Here is a 13,657-nt window from a genome sequence, read left to right as displayed (position 1 = left end):
CAAAGGTGTTGAATGTGCAGCTTCACATCTGGGCAACAGCGCTTTGCTGGGCCCATCATCAGCTGAGTTGTGCCTTGAGCAGTGGCACACAGCATTCCTCACACTGCTGGCAAGGAAGCAGTTCAGCCAGATGTTGGTCCGGAGCAAGCAAGACTGCAAATGAGTGCGTTTGGGGCAGGTGGAAGGCACGTTTTCATTACCAACATAGCAACTGAGATACATAGGCTTACTTGATGGTGCAAGGGAAGCAAGTCAGCAAGCTGAGTGTCCACTGGCAACTTGGAATTCCACCATCTTCTAATCAGGATGTGTTTTAAACTCCTGTGATCTGCTTTAATCAAGAGCATTTTTTGTTTCACTTCCTCTCCTGTCCTTTACCCTGGCCCATCTGAGCCTGTCTTCACCCACATAAATAGGATGTGCAGCTGACTCCAATTGTTCTGTCCTCAAAGGCTGTTGGGGAAATGCAAAAGGAGAAATGTAAAAGAAAACTGTAGCTGCTGGCTTGGGCTTTCACTAAAGGTCTTACACCCCCAGCCAGGTGCCATGGTCAAGCAAATATTATCTACTGTGGCTTTGCAGTCACATCCGCCTGCTCCCTCAGCACTTGTAGGCACACCCATCAGGGCCCACCGTACAGTTTGCTCAGCTGACCCGATCCTCTTACAGCAAAGATGCATCTTTCTTGCTCCAGCCCTTCAGACTGGCCTCTGGGACTGAGAATTCCTGAGGGTCAGTCTTGCTGCTAAAGACTGAGGCGAAGAAACTAACTTTTTCCCTGTGTGAGAAGGTTCTGCTTCAGCAATGGGCTCATGTCTTCCTCGGTTTACCTTCTGTAACAGACGTACTGTGACAAGCTCTTCTTGCCTTCCCTTGTTAGATTCAAGCCCAGACGGGTTTTAGCTTTCCTAACTCCAGCCCTGGATGCTCTGTGCTCCTCCCATCTTACCTGTCCTTACTTCCACCCCCTGGGTACTTCTTTCTTATGTCTGAGTCTGGCCACATGGTCCTTGCTTATCCATGCAGACCTGACATTTTTCCCTTCTCCTGGGGATGCAGTGCTCTTAGAGGAGATGACCTTGATTACTGATGAACATTATTGTTCCTCTCATTCCTCCAAGGCTTCATCCCACATCACTTTACCAAGAAACTCCTTGAAAAGCCAGGTCCTGGGCTGCGAGCTTTCTGTGCACTCTCCTCACCCCCTAAAGGATCATGAACTCCACCACTTCATGATCACTACAACCAAGGCCGCCTTTGACCTTTACATCCCCAAGGAGCCCTACAGTGGCCACACGCAGCACCTCTGCTGACAGCCCAGCCAATGATGAGACTCTGACAGCTCTCTGCCTCCAGCTCACACTGCTCGAGGCTCAGGAGAGCTGGACTCCACTTTGGGGGCCTGTCTCCTCTTCCCTGTGGCTAGCCCTTCATCCATTGCCCCTACCCTCACCAGGGGTGTTTCTCCGTTGCTGCAGTGCAAGGACCAGCTTGTTGCTGTTGCAGGAGGCTTCAGGGTCTCTGCACACCCCAGTATCACACATGACACGCACACGGGCCCCATCTCGCTCACTAGCTGTTGTCTTCTCATAAGCAATATTTGCTCACAGCTAACACCGCCTGCCTGATCCCTCCTCTTCAGCCCTCCCACCCCGAAGAGCAAAGCCACTTATTAGTGCAGAAAGGAAGGGTAATTGTTCCCATCCATATCAGCAGAGAGGTTTTTTCATGCTTTGTTACCTCTAGAGCTAAACTTCCATTAGCAAGACTAAGTTCTGTTACTTTCACAGGTCAACCTCGGTCTTTCCAGAAGCAAAGCATGCAGGTAGTTTGTTCTGCAGTGGCTGACTGAAAGTGTTCTTCAAAGGCAAGGCTCACATTATCTGCATTCTTCCCACTCTGCTGAGGTCTGTGCTAAGCAGTGACTGAGTATAAAGGCTGCTACCAGCACCCATCATCGCTTACTGCAAACGGCACTTCAGGCTCCAACTGGAAAGTTGATCAGGAACCGTGTGTTGTGTCAGTTTCAGTAATTCAGTACCAAAGAAAGGCAAAACAAGCACTTTTGTTTTATATAAGCCTTTATTTACAACTTGTTTAACAACTGTACACTCTTCTGTACCCTTGGAAGCATTAGTGTATTTGACTGGGAAAAAATATTAAACCTTTTGATTCTAATGACCATTACCGAGTATTTTTTTGTCTATGTACAGATTTGTATATTAATACTGCTACCATGACAATCTGGTAGTTACACAACTCATAGATGAACGGAAATGGGAAATTTATGTTTTGACACTCTATAAATCCAATACTTTACAGAAAATATATCACTGTCAACTTCACAAACAGTTACTTTGATAATTGGTCAACACTTAATTTGGGACTGTCAAACAAGCTGCTATGAAGGAAGTAGAAGAGTTTCTACGCAGCATAAATGAAGTTAGTACACCAGAGACATGCTGGAGGTCACGCAGAGACGTGGCACTTTGCCGCCGCTCCAGTGAACTCAAACACGCTTTGTCAAGCTAAACACAATTACATATAAATGTCTTCAGGCTCAAGAACAACTGATACGTAGTTTCTAACTGCACAGACCACATGGAGAAATGAGGTACAGCTCAGCTTCAGCTTGGGATGCCCTTGCAGGCAGGTGTGACAAACAGCTATCCCCGCACACCCTGTACAGGGCCACCCCGGGCCCGCACCCAGCTCGGCCTGGAGAAGGGTGCTCCCAGCTGAAGCCGTGCTGGCAATGGGAAACAAACTATGCCTCACACACAACAGAAAGGAGGTTTTTCTATAAAGCTTGCCCTGGCACAGAGCGAGGGATCGATGGCTAGGACCTGGAGAGATGAAAACCCTTTAGCTCTGCTAGGCTCAGTCCGATGGAAGCGCCGCTGGCACTGCTGCAGGAACGTGTGACACGTCACGGCCCTGATCCGTCCTGCAGGTCACATCAGACGTCACTGCCCCAGGTCCCGTGGACCCGGAAAGACATATCCCCATGTGGGAGTCCCGACGGGCTGTCAGCCGCAGGCTCCCTGTCTGCTATGGTGTCTGGCTCGGTGTCCAGGAGGGAACCCAGCACACGCTTCTCGCTGGGATCCTCACACTGGCCCTCTGACTCCTGCAGGTCCTGCTGCAGCCCAACCTGCCCTACCCTGCTGAGGTGGCACGGGGACGGGCTCCTCCTGTTCTGCAGCTCTCTGCTGCAGCAGGCACAGTGCCTGAGGGCCGAGCACCTCAGGTGTCCCAGCACAGGGGTCAGTGAGGGCTGAGCACCTCTGGTGTCCCAACGCGAGGGCGCAGCCTTTCAAGGCCCCAGGTGCCTGCAGGGAGCGACGGGCGCACCGTGTCTCCAATATAGGGTGCTCTGGTGGAAAACAGGGCTCACTGATACACTACTGCCTGAACAACAAGCAAAACTACTCCTGGAGTAAGCTCATGCATATATTTTTGCAGGATTAAGATCCAAGTGAGCAAGAATGGGGTTTCTCAAGAACTGGACTTCAACCGAACAAACTTATGGTTTTCTTCGCTCGGATTCCTTTCGGATGCTGTGGAGGGCCCTACGGCCTCCTCTGACCTGTTACATGCTAACTGCTACACAACAAACACCCTAACTTACACCACAACAGTACTCCCTTGCCTTCTGGATCTTGCCAGTACTGGGCACCCAGCACGGAACAAAGATACAGTAGTACAAATGTGCAGATATTTAAAAATATTAAATAAGCAGCTTTTAAAAATTAATAAAGGCAGCACGAAGCATTTTGAGTTATACTGTCTAAATATTGCAAAAATCTTATCGCTAAACTTCGTAATACAAAGAAACAGCCAAACCAGTGCAACTGGAAATGAAATAGCTAAGACTGCAATAATGAGAGAAAAAAGAAATAGTACAGGGAAAATATAAACAACCCAAATTATAAACTGTCAAGGACAATCTGCATAATACTGAAAGTGTGGCCAGCTTTCACGTTTATCCCCATTCGCGTACTTTCCTTGGATTGTTTAACAATTGTACACAGAGTGGAAGGAAAAAGTTTCTGAAAGAAAGAGACGACACAGCTAAAATATATAGAGAAAAATACAACAGCCACAATCTACTGTGTATGTACATAGTAAGGAAGCAGGCAGTGTCTGTGAACAAAGGACTGCACAGTCGTTTGCCTGTCCCAGAGTTTATCTGCAGAACCTTGCTCGGCTTCCTAAGAAAGATGGGCTGGCCAGGCAGCCGCTCCTCCTAGTAACACGCCTCCTCGACTTCATTTTTAATTTATTTAAAGGTTCAAGGTATATCCTTTAAGGGTGCAGGTGCTTTGAAGTTTTAAGAGTCACCAAAAGGCATTTTTAAGAACTCGTTAAGACTAGATTTTTCTAGTTCAGAATATGCAAATGTTGCAGGAAGTCTGTGTGTTAATGCTGTTAATCGATCAGAATTAAATGGACAGACAGAAGTAAATGTAGAGCGGACAGTGCTCTGTCAGTCTGCAGAACGCCTCCTGTAGAGTTCTGAATACTGGATTTCTGCTCTTTTAGCCCCATAGGAGACTTTTTGTGAAGAGAAAGAGTAAATGGAAGCGGAAAATGGGAAAGCCACTCCCCAGGATGGCAAGCTTCTCTGCAAGTAGATCTCCCTTTGAAATCAGATGCCCGTAAGTGTAGAACTGGTTAAGTTTTGGTTATGCAGTCTGGACAGAAAAGCAAGTAATGCACTGCACAGTCCCTGTTATAATAATGCTGCAGGTCATGCAACCACATCACTGCAAATAAAGAATAAAGAAGAAAAGTTAAAAAGCAGATAACATTATCATTAAAAAAAAAAAAAGACAACAGAGAACAGTACAGGCATTTGCAAAGTAGCTCAGTAAGGCTGCCTCTCCTTACAGCTGTGCAAATTCATGGGGCAAACATCTTTGCCAGAGCAACTCTTAAATTAACAGGAAGATCATATGTCAAAATTTGAAAGAGAGACGAAATAGCTTTGAACAAAACCTAAATTCAGACATTGTTCAGTAAAATTTAGACCTTTCTGCATAACGTCCTGCAGGGCACCATTCTGAACTAACACAGCTATGGAAACCAAGGAGGCTCTTCTGGCATTCCTGCTGCTTGTAACTAGTTGAAAAAACACAACACAGTCTGAAGAGAAAGTTGCCTGTCCGATGCTGTGCCCAGCCATATACTAAAGCACGATCAGGGTCAGAATGGCTCTGCCTGAGCCTTCCATCTCTGAGTGCCAATGAATACTTTAAACGTTAATTAAAGCTAATCCTGTGCACGATGATCAAACAGCATCAGTGCCATCCTACCCTGGCAAGTTTCAATAACTGCATGCAAAACTAGGTTTTAATAACAAGAATATGGCAGGTATTCTTCTTAAAAAATACACAGAGTAGGTGCCATTGAGCAGCACTAAGGACACATCATAGTACTCTGTTAATGAATCTAAGCCTGGAGAACAACCAGATAAGTTGGCACATTGCTCTATCTTTGCTGATAGCTCTTCCTCATGGCAACTGAACTGGAGAGGTGGGATAATTTCACCCATAGGGCTACGGTGCTCTCAGATTCCCCCCGTAACACAGCATGGCACAGCACTAACTAACTGCCCCTTCTCATTTTCATTTGTGGTGATGATAAGAAAAAGAAAAGTATCTCCACCAAACTGAAATCATGCTGTGCAAACTGTTACTTTCCTTTCTTCTTCCACCCTAGAACTGCATGGGATCAAGCACGGTTTAGGACAGTTCCTGTGACAGGAAAACCCAGACTGAAGAATATTTATAGCTAAATGCAAGGACTTAATGAAAAATAACAAAAAAAACAACCCCACCCTTCAGCTACAGGTTCTGCAGCCTGTAAATTTGTCTTTTTTTTTTTTTTCTTCTCATCCACCAGCCCAGAACACTCACTGTAGTTGAAAAACAAACAGAAAGATACATATAGAAAATCAAATGGAACAAAAATAGAAAATGCTTTAAAAGAGCACACTCAAAGCAGACCTTGAGTGTATATTGGAGTGATTACTGTCTGCTTGAGATGTGCAGTTACACTAGCTGTGCACTGCCTGGCTGAGTGCAGGAAGTTACAGAGTTCAGGATTAACTACACTAATGTTACTGCAGTTAAGTCAATAGAAAAAGAATCCTACATAAGCATACATCTACTGTGCTATGTATAGATGAGTATAATCTACTTTTTATAACTCACCTTTTATGTGGGTTGCTCCAAAAGTAATGCCTCCTACTTATTTTCACAGAAATGACAACAGATTGAAAGAGTACAATAACACTAATTGACAGAGCACACTCTCAGCTACAAATCACTCTTTTTTTTAGTTGGTCGCCATATTTATTATTACCAAGTATGTATTCACCAAGTATTATTCACCAAGTATGGATGAATGTCAGTGGGTGCCATTTTTTCCATATGAAGGAATTAAGCTACCCACCTCTGTTTTACCCACACTCCTGCATTCAGACACCACTGTCTCAGAGTGCTCCTCTGCTGCCATCAGTCACGCAGCAGCAACATGCAATGAGATGCTGATGGGAAGGATCCACCCCTACTGCTCTACTACCAACATTTGCCTCTGATGCCATGGACCAACATCATAAAAACAGGAGGCATTACTTTTGGAGCATCTCCTGTATATTGTTCAGACTTACTGTTCAGCAGTGCCTCAGGTGTCCTGTTGTACATAAATGTGATAGGACAGGCTTTTCTTTGGGACACCAGCACTTCTAAAGAGGTCTTATCAACTTTGGACAGTGAATTCTCTTTCAGGGATGCATCAAATCCCCTGATTCGTTTGAGTGCCATTTTCAAAGCAGTTCTCAGACTGTTCTATAATAACTGCCTGTTGATTTCCTTGTGTCTTTGAGTACCTCTGAAGATGAATCAACACTTGCAGAATCTACCTGTGAAGACAGTAATACTCTAGAAGATGACAAATGTGAAACGTGACAGTACATTCCCTTAACATAACCTGTTGTTTCCTCTGCACTGTCTCCAGACCAGGTCGGATTATTTTGCAGATGACTTGTCTGCAAAGGAGTGATTTTAATTTTCTTGTCAGTCCAAAATATTCCAGTTACAAATAACTGAAGGCTCACTGTTACCTTGGTGGATTATTTCTCAGAGGGACACTTCCCTCCAGTGTTCAACACGAGAACTGACTAGCTGTACTTCATTATAAGCAGTCAATCAGTACCTTACAACCTCCTTAGCTTCTTTGTCATCCCGTATTTCTTCTACTCACTGGGATGATTCCAGCACATTACAGCCTCAGAAAGGACAGGAGCTTTCCCTTTCCACCAGCCAGCTCTGGTATGTATCTGGCATGTTACCAACACGCTTCCCTAACAACACTGCTCACACAAAGCAAATGCAATCCAAAAAAACCCAACCGCCATACCTTACTTCTAAGCAACCATGTTTTTGCTATTCAGTGTACTTTTGGAGCCTTAAGAGGGAATTGGGCTTCCTCACCAATTCGCTGTCTGTAACCAGTATTTTGTAATATAAGCACCAAAGTAGGAAGAGCACCAAGAGCACCTTTACTTTGAGGTCTAACACCAGACTCCTCCCAAATATTTCTGCTGAGCATCTACTTTAAGTTAACTGCCCCCAGATTTCTCTTTCTGCAGATTTCTTAATGTTACTTACTGGTTACTACTACTAAGGTTTCTTTTTCTTCCTACACGTATTCTTTCTACATTTTCTCCATGTTATTTCCTTTAGACATTTTAAAAAGTCCCTCATCACATCATCTTCCAGAGCCATGGCAACATCAGTTCACATTTTTATAATTTCTACAACTACAGAATACAAAGTGGACTATAAACTCTAAGACGTGTGGCATTACAGTGTCATGTTTATTACTATTCAAAGATTTTACTAGTACTGTTAAATACAAATTTTAAGATCTCTCTCAAAACCACTGATACTCTCAAAAATAATTTTGTCCTCCTTGTTAACTCTGCTGACTAAGAACTAAAATCTGTGCTTTATAACATCTGTACTACATAAGGGATGCTTTATTCAAATCCAAATCAAAAAGTCTAATGGTTTCATCACAAGTATAACTCTCTCTGCATTACTCCATTTGGGATTTTCTTTTCTTTCATGACCATGCTTACAATGCAAGCATGTTAACAAGCTAACAAATGGCCTTTATGTTGATTTTCCTGTCTCCTGAGGTTAAAGATAATTTTTAGTGATTCCAATTCTTCCAATTGTTTGGAGAACAATCCTTATACCAATGGCAATACTTGCTCTTGCAGTATTTCAAATTTGTGCCACACTACAGCAGTTAACAGCACTTCGAAGTGCTGAAAAATGTTTGCTTTTGAGAAGACTAAATTAACCATTTTGCTCGTTCTGAAATGCGAGGCTCTAACATCATCTGATAGTAAAGAACCTCTCCAGTATGAAGCAATGAACAAATTCACCAACAGGAAACAATGTCCCAGCTGTCCTAGCAATGGTGTCCCAACTTTCTCTCTTCTAGGAACGTTCTTCATGTAATACAGCTCATTCTCTGAGATTCAACAGCAACGAGAACATTTTATCTGACAGAAGGAACAGGTTTCAGTTTGAAACCAACACACAGCACTACTGAAGGATAAGCTAGCAGTTTTCAAAATAATCTTGTATATACACAGCAAACAGCACCCATAGAAATCCTTGGTTTGACATCAAAACCAACTAATAACAGGATTTACTTTAGGACAATCCCATTGTTTTGCTAAGGTCTAAAAGCAAAGATCAGAACATGGTGGTCTGTAATGAAGTCAATAGAAAAATCGTTCACTAACAACTGCTGGATAAGGACTTCCGTCACAGAATTTAGCATGAGCTCCTACTGACCCACAATAAGATATCAAATCAGAATAACTTGTTTGGGTGTCTGCCTCGACTATACTGCCAAGGGTTGGTACAATGTGCTGTGGGACTATTTCATATGTCAACTTTTCTATGGTTTCTCTATCTCCAGTCATTCATTCATTTTCAATCTACATTCATCAGCGAGTTCATGCATCGATTCATTTAATGAGCTGATGTATTTTAAAAATCATCTCTGTAGCCAAATATTTCAGTGAATTCACTAAAGCAGAGTCAAGCGGAAACAGAACAAGTCATGAGAATCTCCAAACACTGCAATAAGTTTGTCAGCTGAGAAAGTCTGCAGGAATTTGCCATTCCAGATGAAAGAAGTCTGAGGTGGCTGTGTTCGATAATGACAGCTTCTATCTTAAATAAGGAAAGCCTCCAATACTTAAATCAACTGTGATTCAGAATTAATTTTAAAAATGAACAGCTAGCTACAAAGGCTCAGGTTCCACCTCTTTTAAACTACCACCATAAAGCAAAACTAAGAAAGACATCTTGTTCTTCAGATTTTTGTCCTTAACAGTTGTTTGCATCTGCCACCTCCACCCTCAAACCACGGAAATCGACTCCTATTTTCACTTACAGCCTGCACAGCTATTAACAGGCTACTGCTCTTTGTCTGAGCTTCCAGAGCGAAGAAACATTACAGCAACTAAGTAACAAAATCAGTCATCACAGAGTTTCCTCAATTCCTTCAAAGTTACCAGCCTGTGATGCGGCTGGGATCCTACATAGGGCTTGGGAACTTCCTGCAGCCTGCCCTCAGATAAATGATCTGGCTTGAAGTCATTCCAAGTGCAAGTAAGATTCACCCTTTGCCATTTCTTGGTCCTCCAACAGCACACGCAGTGTTGTGAGTCTAGCTCTTTCTCCTGATGAAAGGTACAAAGTAGGAAAGCAACTTCCTTGCCAATACAGAAGAGAGTTGGATTGCTCTTACTTGGGAGGGGACGTGCCCAGGCTGCATGCACTTTTTTGTGGCTCACAGCTTCACCAAATTTCATGCCTATGCAATCTTCACATTCAAACTATTACGTTTATAATGATCCACCTCTCCATTTCAGCAGAGCACTAAGTGTATCCCACTGCCAGAATCAGTTAATACTGTTGGTCTAAGTGAGGACTTCCAAAAAGGTTTTCCTCATAAGCATGAGATTTCCTGAGATCATATATCAATCACAGTCTAGCTTTCAAACTATTCTGCCGGCAATACCCCTGAAGTACAACCAGTTGCTTTGCCAGGTGGAAAAAACATCACTTCAGAGCCTTCCTGTCAAAGGAACCTCTTTCAGCTATTTATTTGCACAACACAGGTGAGGAAAATGCCTGCAAAATTTGCTAAACTTATTTTGGAGATGTCAAAGCTTATCAACATCACATTACTGCAAAACAATAGTCCACATATTCTATCTAAAACACATGTGCAAAAACCCACAAGAAGTCAGCAGTATAGATCTGACTTTGAGTGCAAAAATAGCTCCCTCATCAATCCTTGCAAAATGACAAAATATCCAGAAGAAAAAAAAAAAATCTCTAAAAAATGAGTAAAATTCAGTAACCTTTTTGTTTCATCAGAGGAAAAAAGAAAAATAGCCACATTCAGGATTGTATTCAGTCAATCACTAACCAGAAGAAAATCAAGTGGTAAGATTAAAACATTTCCCAGAAAATGTCAACATATCAACATAACTAAATGCACTAAAAAACATCCAGGCAGCTATGAAGTAGATAGCCTAACACAGTGGAGAACTGAGGAAAAGCAAAAGCTACTTGCATCTGTCAAAATATGAAGGACTTTAAAATTGACAAATCCTCTTAAATGTTCCTGACAGCCTGCACACAGCACTTACTAGTGAGATGATCAAAGCAGCAGTAGGAATTGTCAACGTTAATTCTTTCATACGCAATGAAAAAACTGATGGTGCTGCTTACACGAATAAAACGCAATGAAGCACTTGCAGAGTTGTTACTACCCACATCAGAACAGCACAAGATTCCCATCTGCTTATTTCCAAAGGGAGACTGAAAAACACGATGTAGCCAATATGGTATTTGCTTCATTTAAATAAAGCACACAGCTGCGCGCTCTGACAGTTTGTTTCCCCTTGCACTGTGGGTGGGACTCACAACCCTTACACTAGATCACTCCAGCTGTCTCTGCTCTTGGAACACACGTTAGGATTCAAGTGGCTAACTGATGCTGTAAGAAACCTGAGCAATTTGAATGCTTTTTTTTTTTTAAATGTCCGCTCATTTATGCTAACAACTGAACATGAAGTGTAGAAACCAAACTGCACACACATTCTGTGAGACGAGAAACTACGCTTCAACTCTGAACAACAAACAACTTTGTGTATTTAGCTGATATCCTTCTATTTAACTGAAATGTCCCAAGAAGACTACCATGTCATATCCTCAGCACAGCTCTTGGAACGTATTCTTGTTCTTAGGATTCTTCAGCTGTTTTACCACTGTCCTGGAGAATCCTCTCTCCTGAAGAGCAGTCTGAAACTAGACAGGATTTTTTTGTTGTTTGCTTCTGTAATATATCAGGACAACTTATAATGTTTTAACAATTATCACTATAGCTTTGATGTCAATAGTCTGCTGCCTCCGAACAAATCACAAATCTTCCTAGGAGTTTCTTAGAAGTATATATATCAGGATGACTCCATTTTAATTGTATTTTTTTTTTTTTTTTTTTCCCTTTTTGGCTGTATTCTTTCTCTGATGATATGAAGAATAGACAGCATTCACTGCTAGCTCTTCTGCATTTCTCCTTCAAGTCACACTCTGAGCCCTTATTTTTTAATAGCACACTACTTCCAAAGCTCCATAACCAGCAATACTTCTTAAGAACCATCCATATTCAATGATCAAGAAATGTATGCAATAGACAATAAAAGGAAAATGCTAAAGAACAAAGAATTGAATTCCCACTGATGGCTGTCAAAAGACTAAACAAGTAACTTAATGGAACTGGATAGAAAGATTATCTTTAGAAGTAATACCTGTAGGATTGTAACATATTTCTTATATTTTTATACTCAATGCAAGTTCTGTTGAATATACACTTCATTGCATTTTCAACATATTATTTTATGGGAAAATGAAAGCCCAGTCGAAAAGAGGAGATTCCCAGAGAGTAGAAAAATAAGCCAGTATCCATGAAGAGAGAAAAGAAGCCACAACTAAAAGCTGAAGTACAAATACTGGTTAGAAGCTCTGCCATCTCCCAGCCATCAGAGGCATCTATCTGTCATCAGAACTTTGGGGGCAAAGTGGTAAAATAGAAGTTAAAATAATAAAAGCGAGTAGTTTTATTCTAGTGCACAGATTACAGTTAAGTTATGTTAGGTGTGCATCTAATTAATAGCAACAACAAATGAAATTTTTAGACAAATTTGTAAGATAATACTTCCCACTAAGGTCACAACGTTTCTTTCACAAGTTTGCTTTGGCAGTTTGATAACATTAAAATAAAGATGGAGTTCTAGCTTTTTTTTGTTGTTGTTCTTCCTGTAGGTGATATAAAAAGCTGCACTCTCAAACAAGGACAAAAACCTCACTTTGCTTCCTTTCACACAGGAGACAAGTAAAAAGTTCAAGATAGAAAAAAATTCTTCAAATGACTATAATGGATTGCACAAAAAAAGATCAGTAAGACTTCACACAAATAGTGGTCACTTTGGTAGGTAATACCTATGATTTCGTGATTTACATAGACTTTTTTTGTCCTGCTAGCATCTGGCATCTCAGTAAGAGACACAAAAAGACAGAAATTGTTCTAAACTGCCTTTACATCATTAATTTTCTGCACACAGGAACATACCTTTTCTGTCTCAGCTTTATCCTACAAGTATAGCCCAGATTTTTCTTATGTTGAACTAATAAAGAGAATTTTTAGGAAATCAATTTTTTTCCCAAATGCGAAGCATAGAAGACAAATCTATATGCAGACAATAGACTTCCTATGTTTTTGGCATGATTGTAGAAAAAGATCAGAACTGAAGCTTTTTCAGATACATATTGAAAGCATTCTTAGCCTAGATTAAAACAAATGATGTGCTTGAGGATAAAAGAGTACCTACAAGTGTCATTCACCTGTTCCTTGCCCTTTAATCCAATGTGCTTGTTTAATGATGCTTTGCCCATCCCACCTATCTTGTGATTAATACAGTTATTCAGACGGTTGACAGATTGCAGTATGGGTATTTATGAAAAATGTCTTTGCTCGGAAGGGCATTAAAACAAGCTAAAAGAATAAATGTAGAAACCAGACTGCATGCAGCACTAGGTTACAAACAGCCTCTAAATTATAAATGTATAAAATAAGATGTACTACACAAAACTTTCCACTCATACTCAGGCCTTTTGTGTTGACCATTCTTTGGGAAAAAAAAAAAAAAAAAAAAAAAAGATAGCCAAAGCACAGAATCACTCAAGGAAAAAGAATATTTTGTAGGATCAGGGCCTAAATTAATCACAGGAGCCACCATCCACCTGACTGATCAATATGAAGGTAATATTGAGTAACATACTTTCAACCAGCTACATGCTAAGAAGGCAGCAAATCACAGCCAGCTTTCACCAAAGTCAGCAACATGCTCACCTGAAGGCACTGGTACCATTAGTAAGGCAACGGATACAATTATACCCTGAATCAACATATTAAAAGCAAGTTGCTTAGCAGGGGATGACAACTGAAATACAGCAACATCAACATTAACTTAGGCCTTGATCCATTATGTACT

The 13,657-nt window shown here is 41.5% G+C and overlaps 1 protein-coding gene across 5 annotated transcripts in view; it reads right to left on the bottom strand.

Moving 5' to 3' along the window:
- Window positions 1-2,063: 2,063 nt before the first annotated feature.
- Window positions 2,064-13,657, bottom strand: part of HOOK3 (hook microtubule tethering protein 3) — an 81,271-nt gene continuing 69,677 nt past the window's right edge. For 4 of the 5 annotated variants that reach the window (XM_052700373.1, XM_052700369.1, XM_052700372.1 and 1 more), the window contains one exon: window positions 6,383-11,414. In XM_052700373.1, the coding sequence (XP_052556333.1) occupies window positions 11,369-11,414 (46 nt within the window). In that variant the 3' untranslated portion in view covers window positions 6,383-11,368. Of the gene's footprint in view, window positions 4,770-6,382; window positions 11,415-13,657 lie in introns of those variants that run through there. The other variant, XM_052700371.1, reaches the window with a different exon arrangement.

The sequence above is a fragment of the Tympanuchus pallidicinctus genome, unplaced genomic scaffold (genome assembly GCF_026119805.1).
Source record: "Tympanuchus pallidicinctus isolate F22 unplaced genomic scaffold, pur_lepc_1.0 scaffold4, whole genome shotgun sequence".
In the NCBI taxonomy this organism is placed as follows: domain Eukaryota; kingdom Metazoa; phylum Chordata; class Aves; order Galliformes; family Phasianidae; genus Tympanuchus; species Tympanuchus pallidicinctus.
The sequence above is the reverse complement of the archived record's forward strand: the minus strand, read 5'-3'. Positions and strand labels throughout refer to the sequence as shown.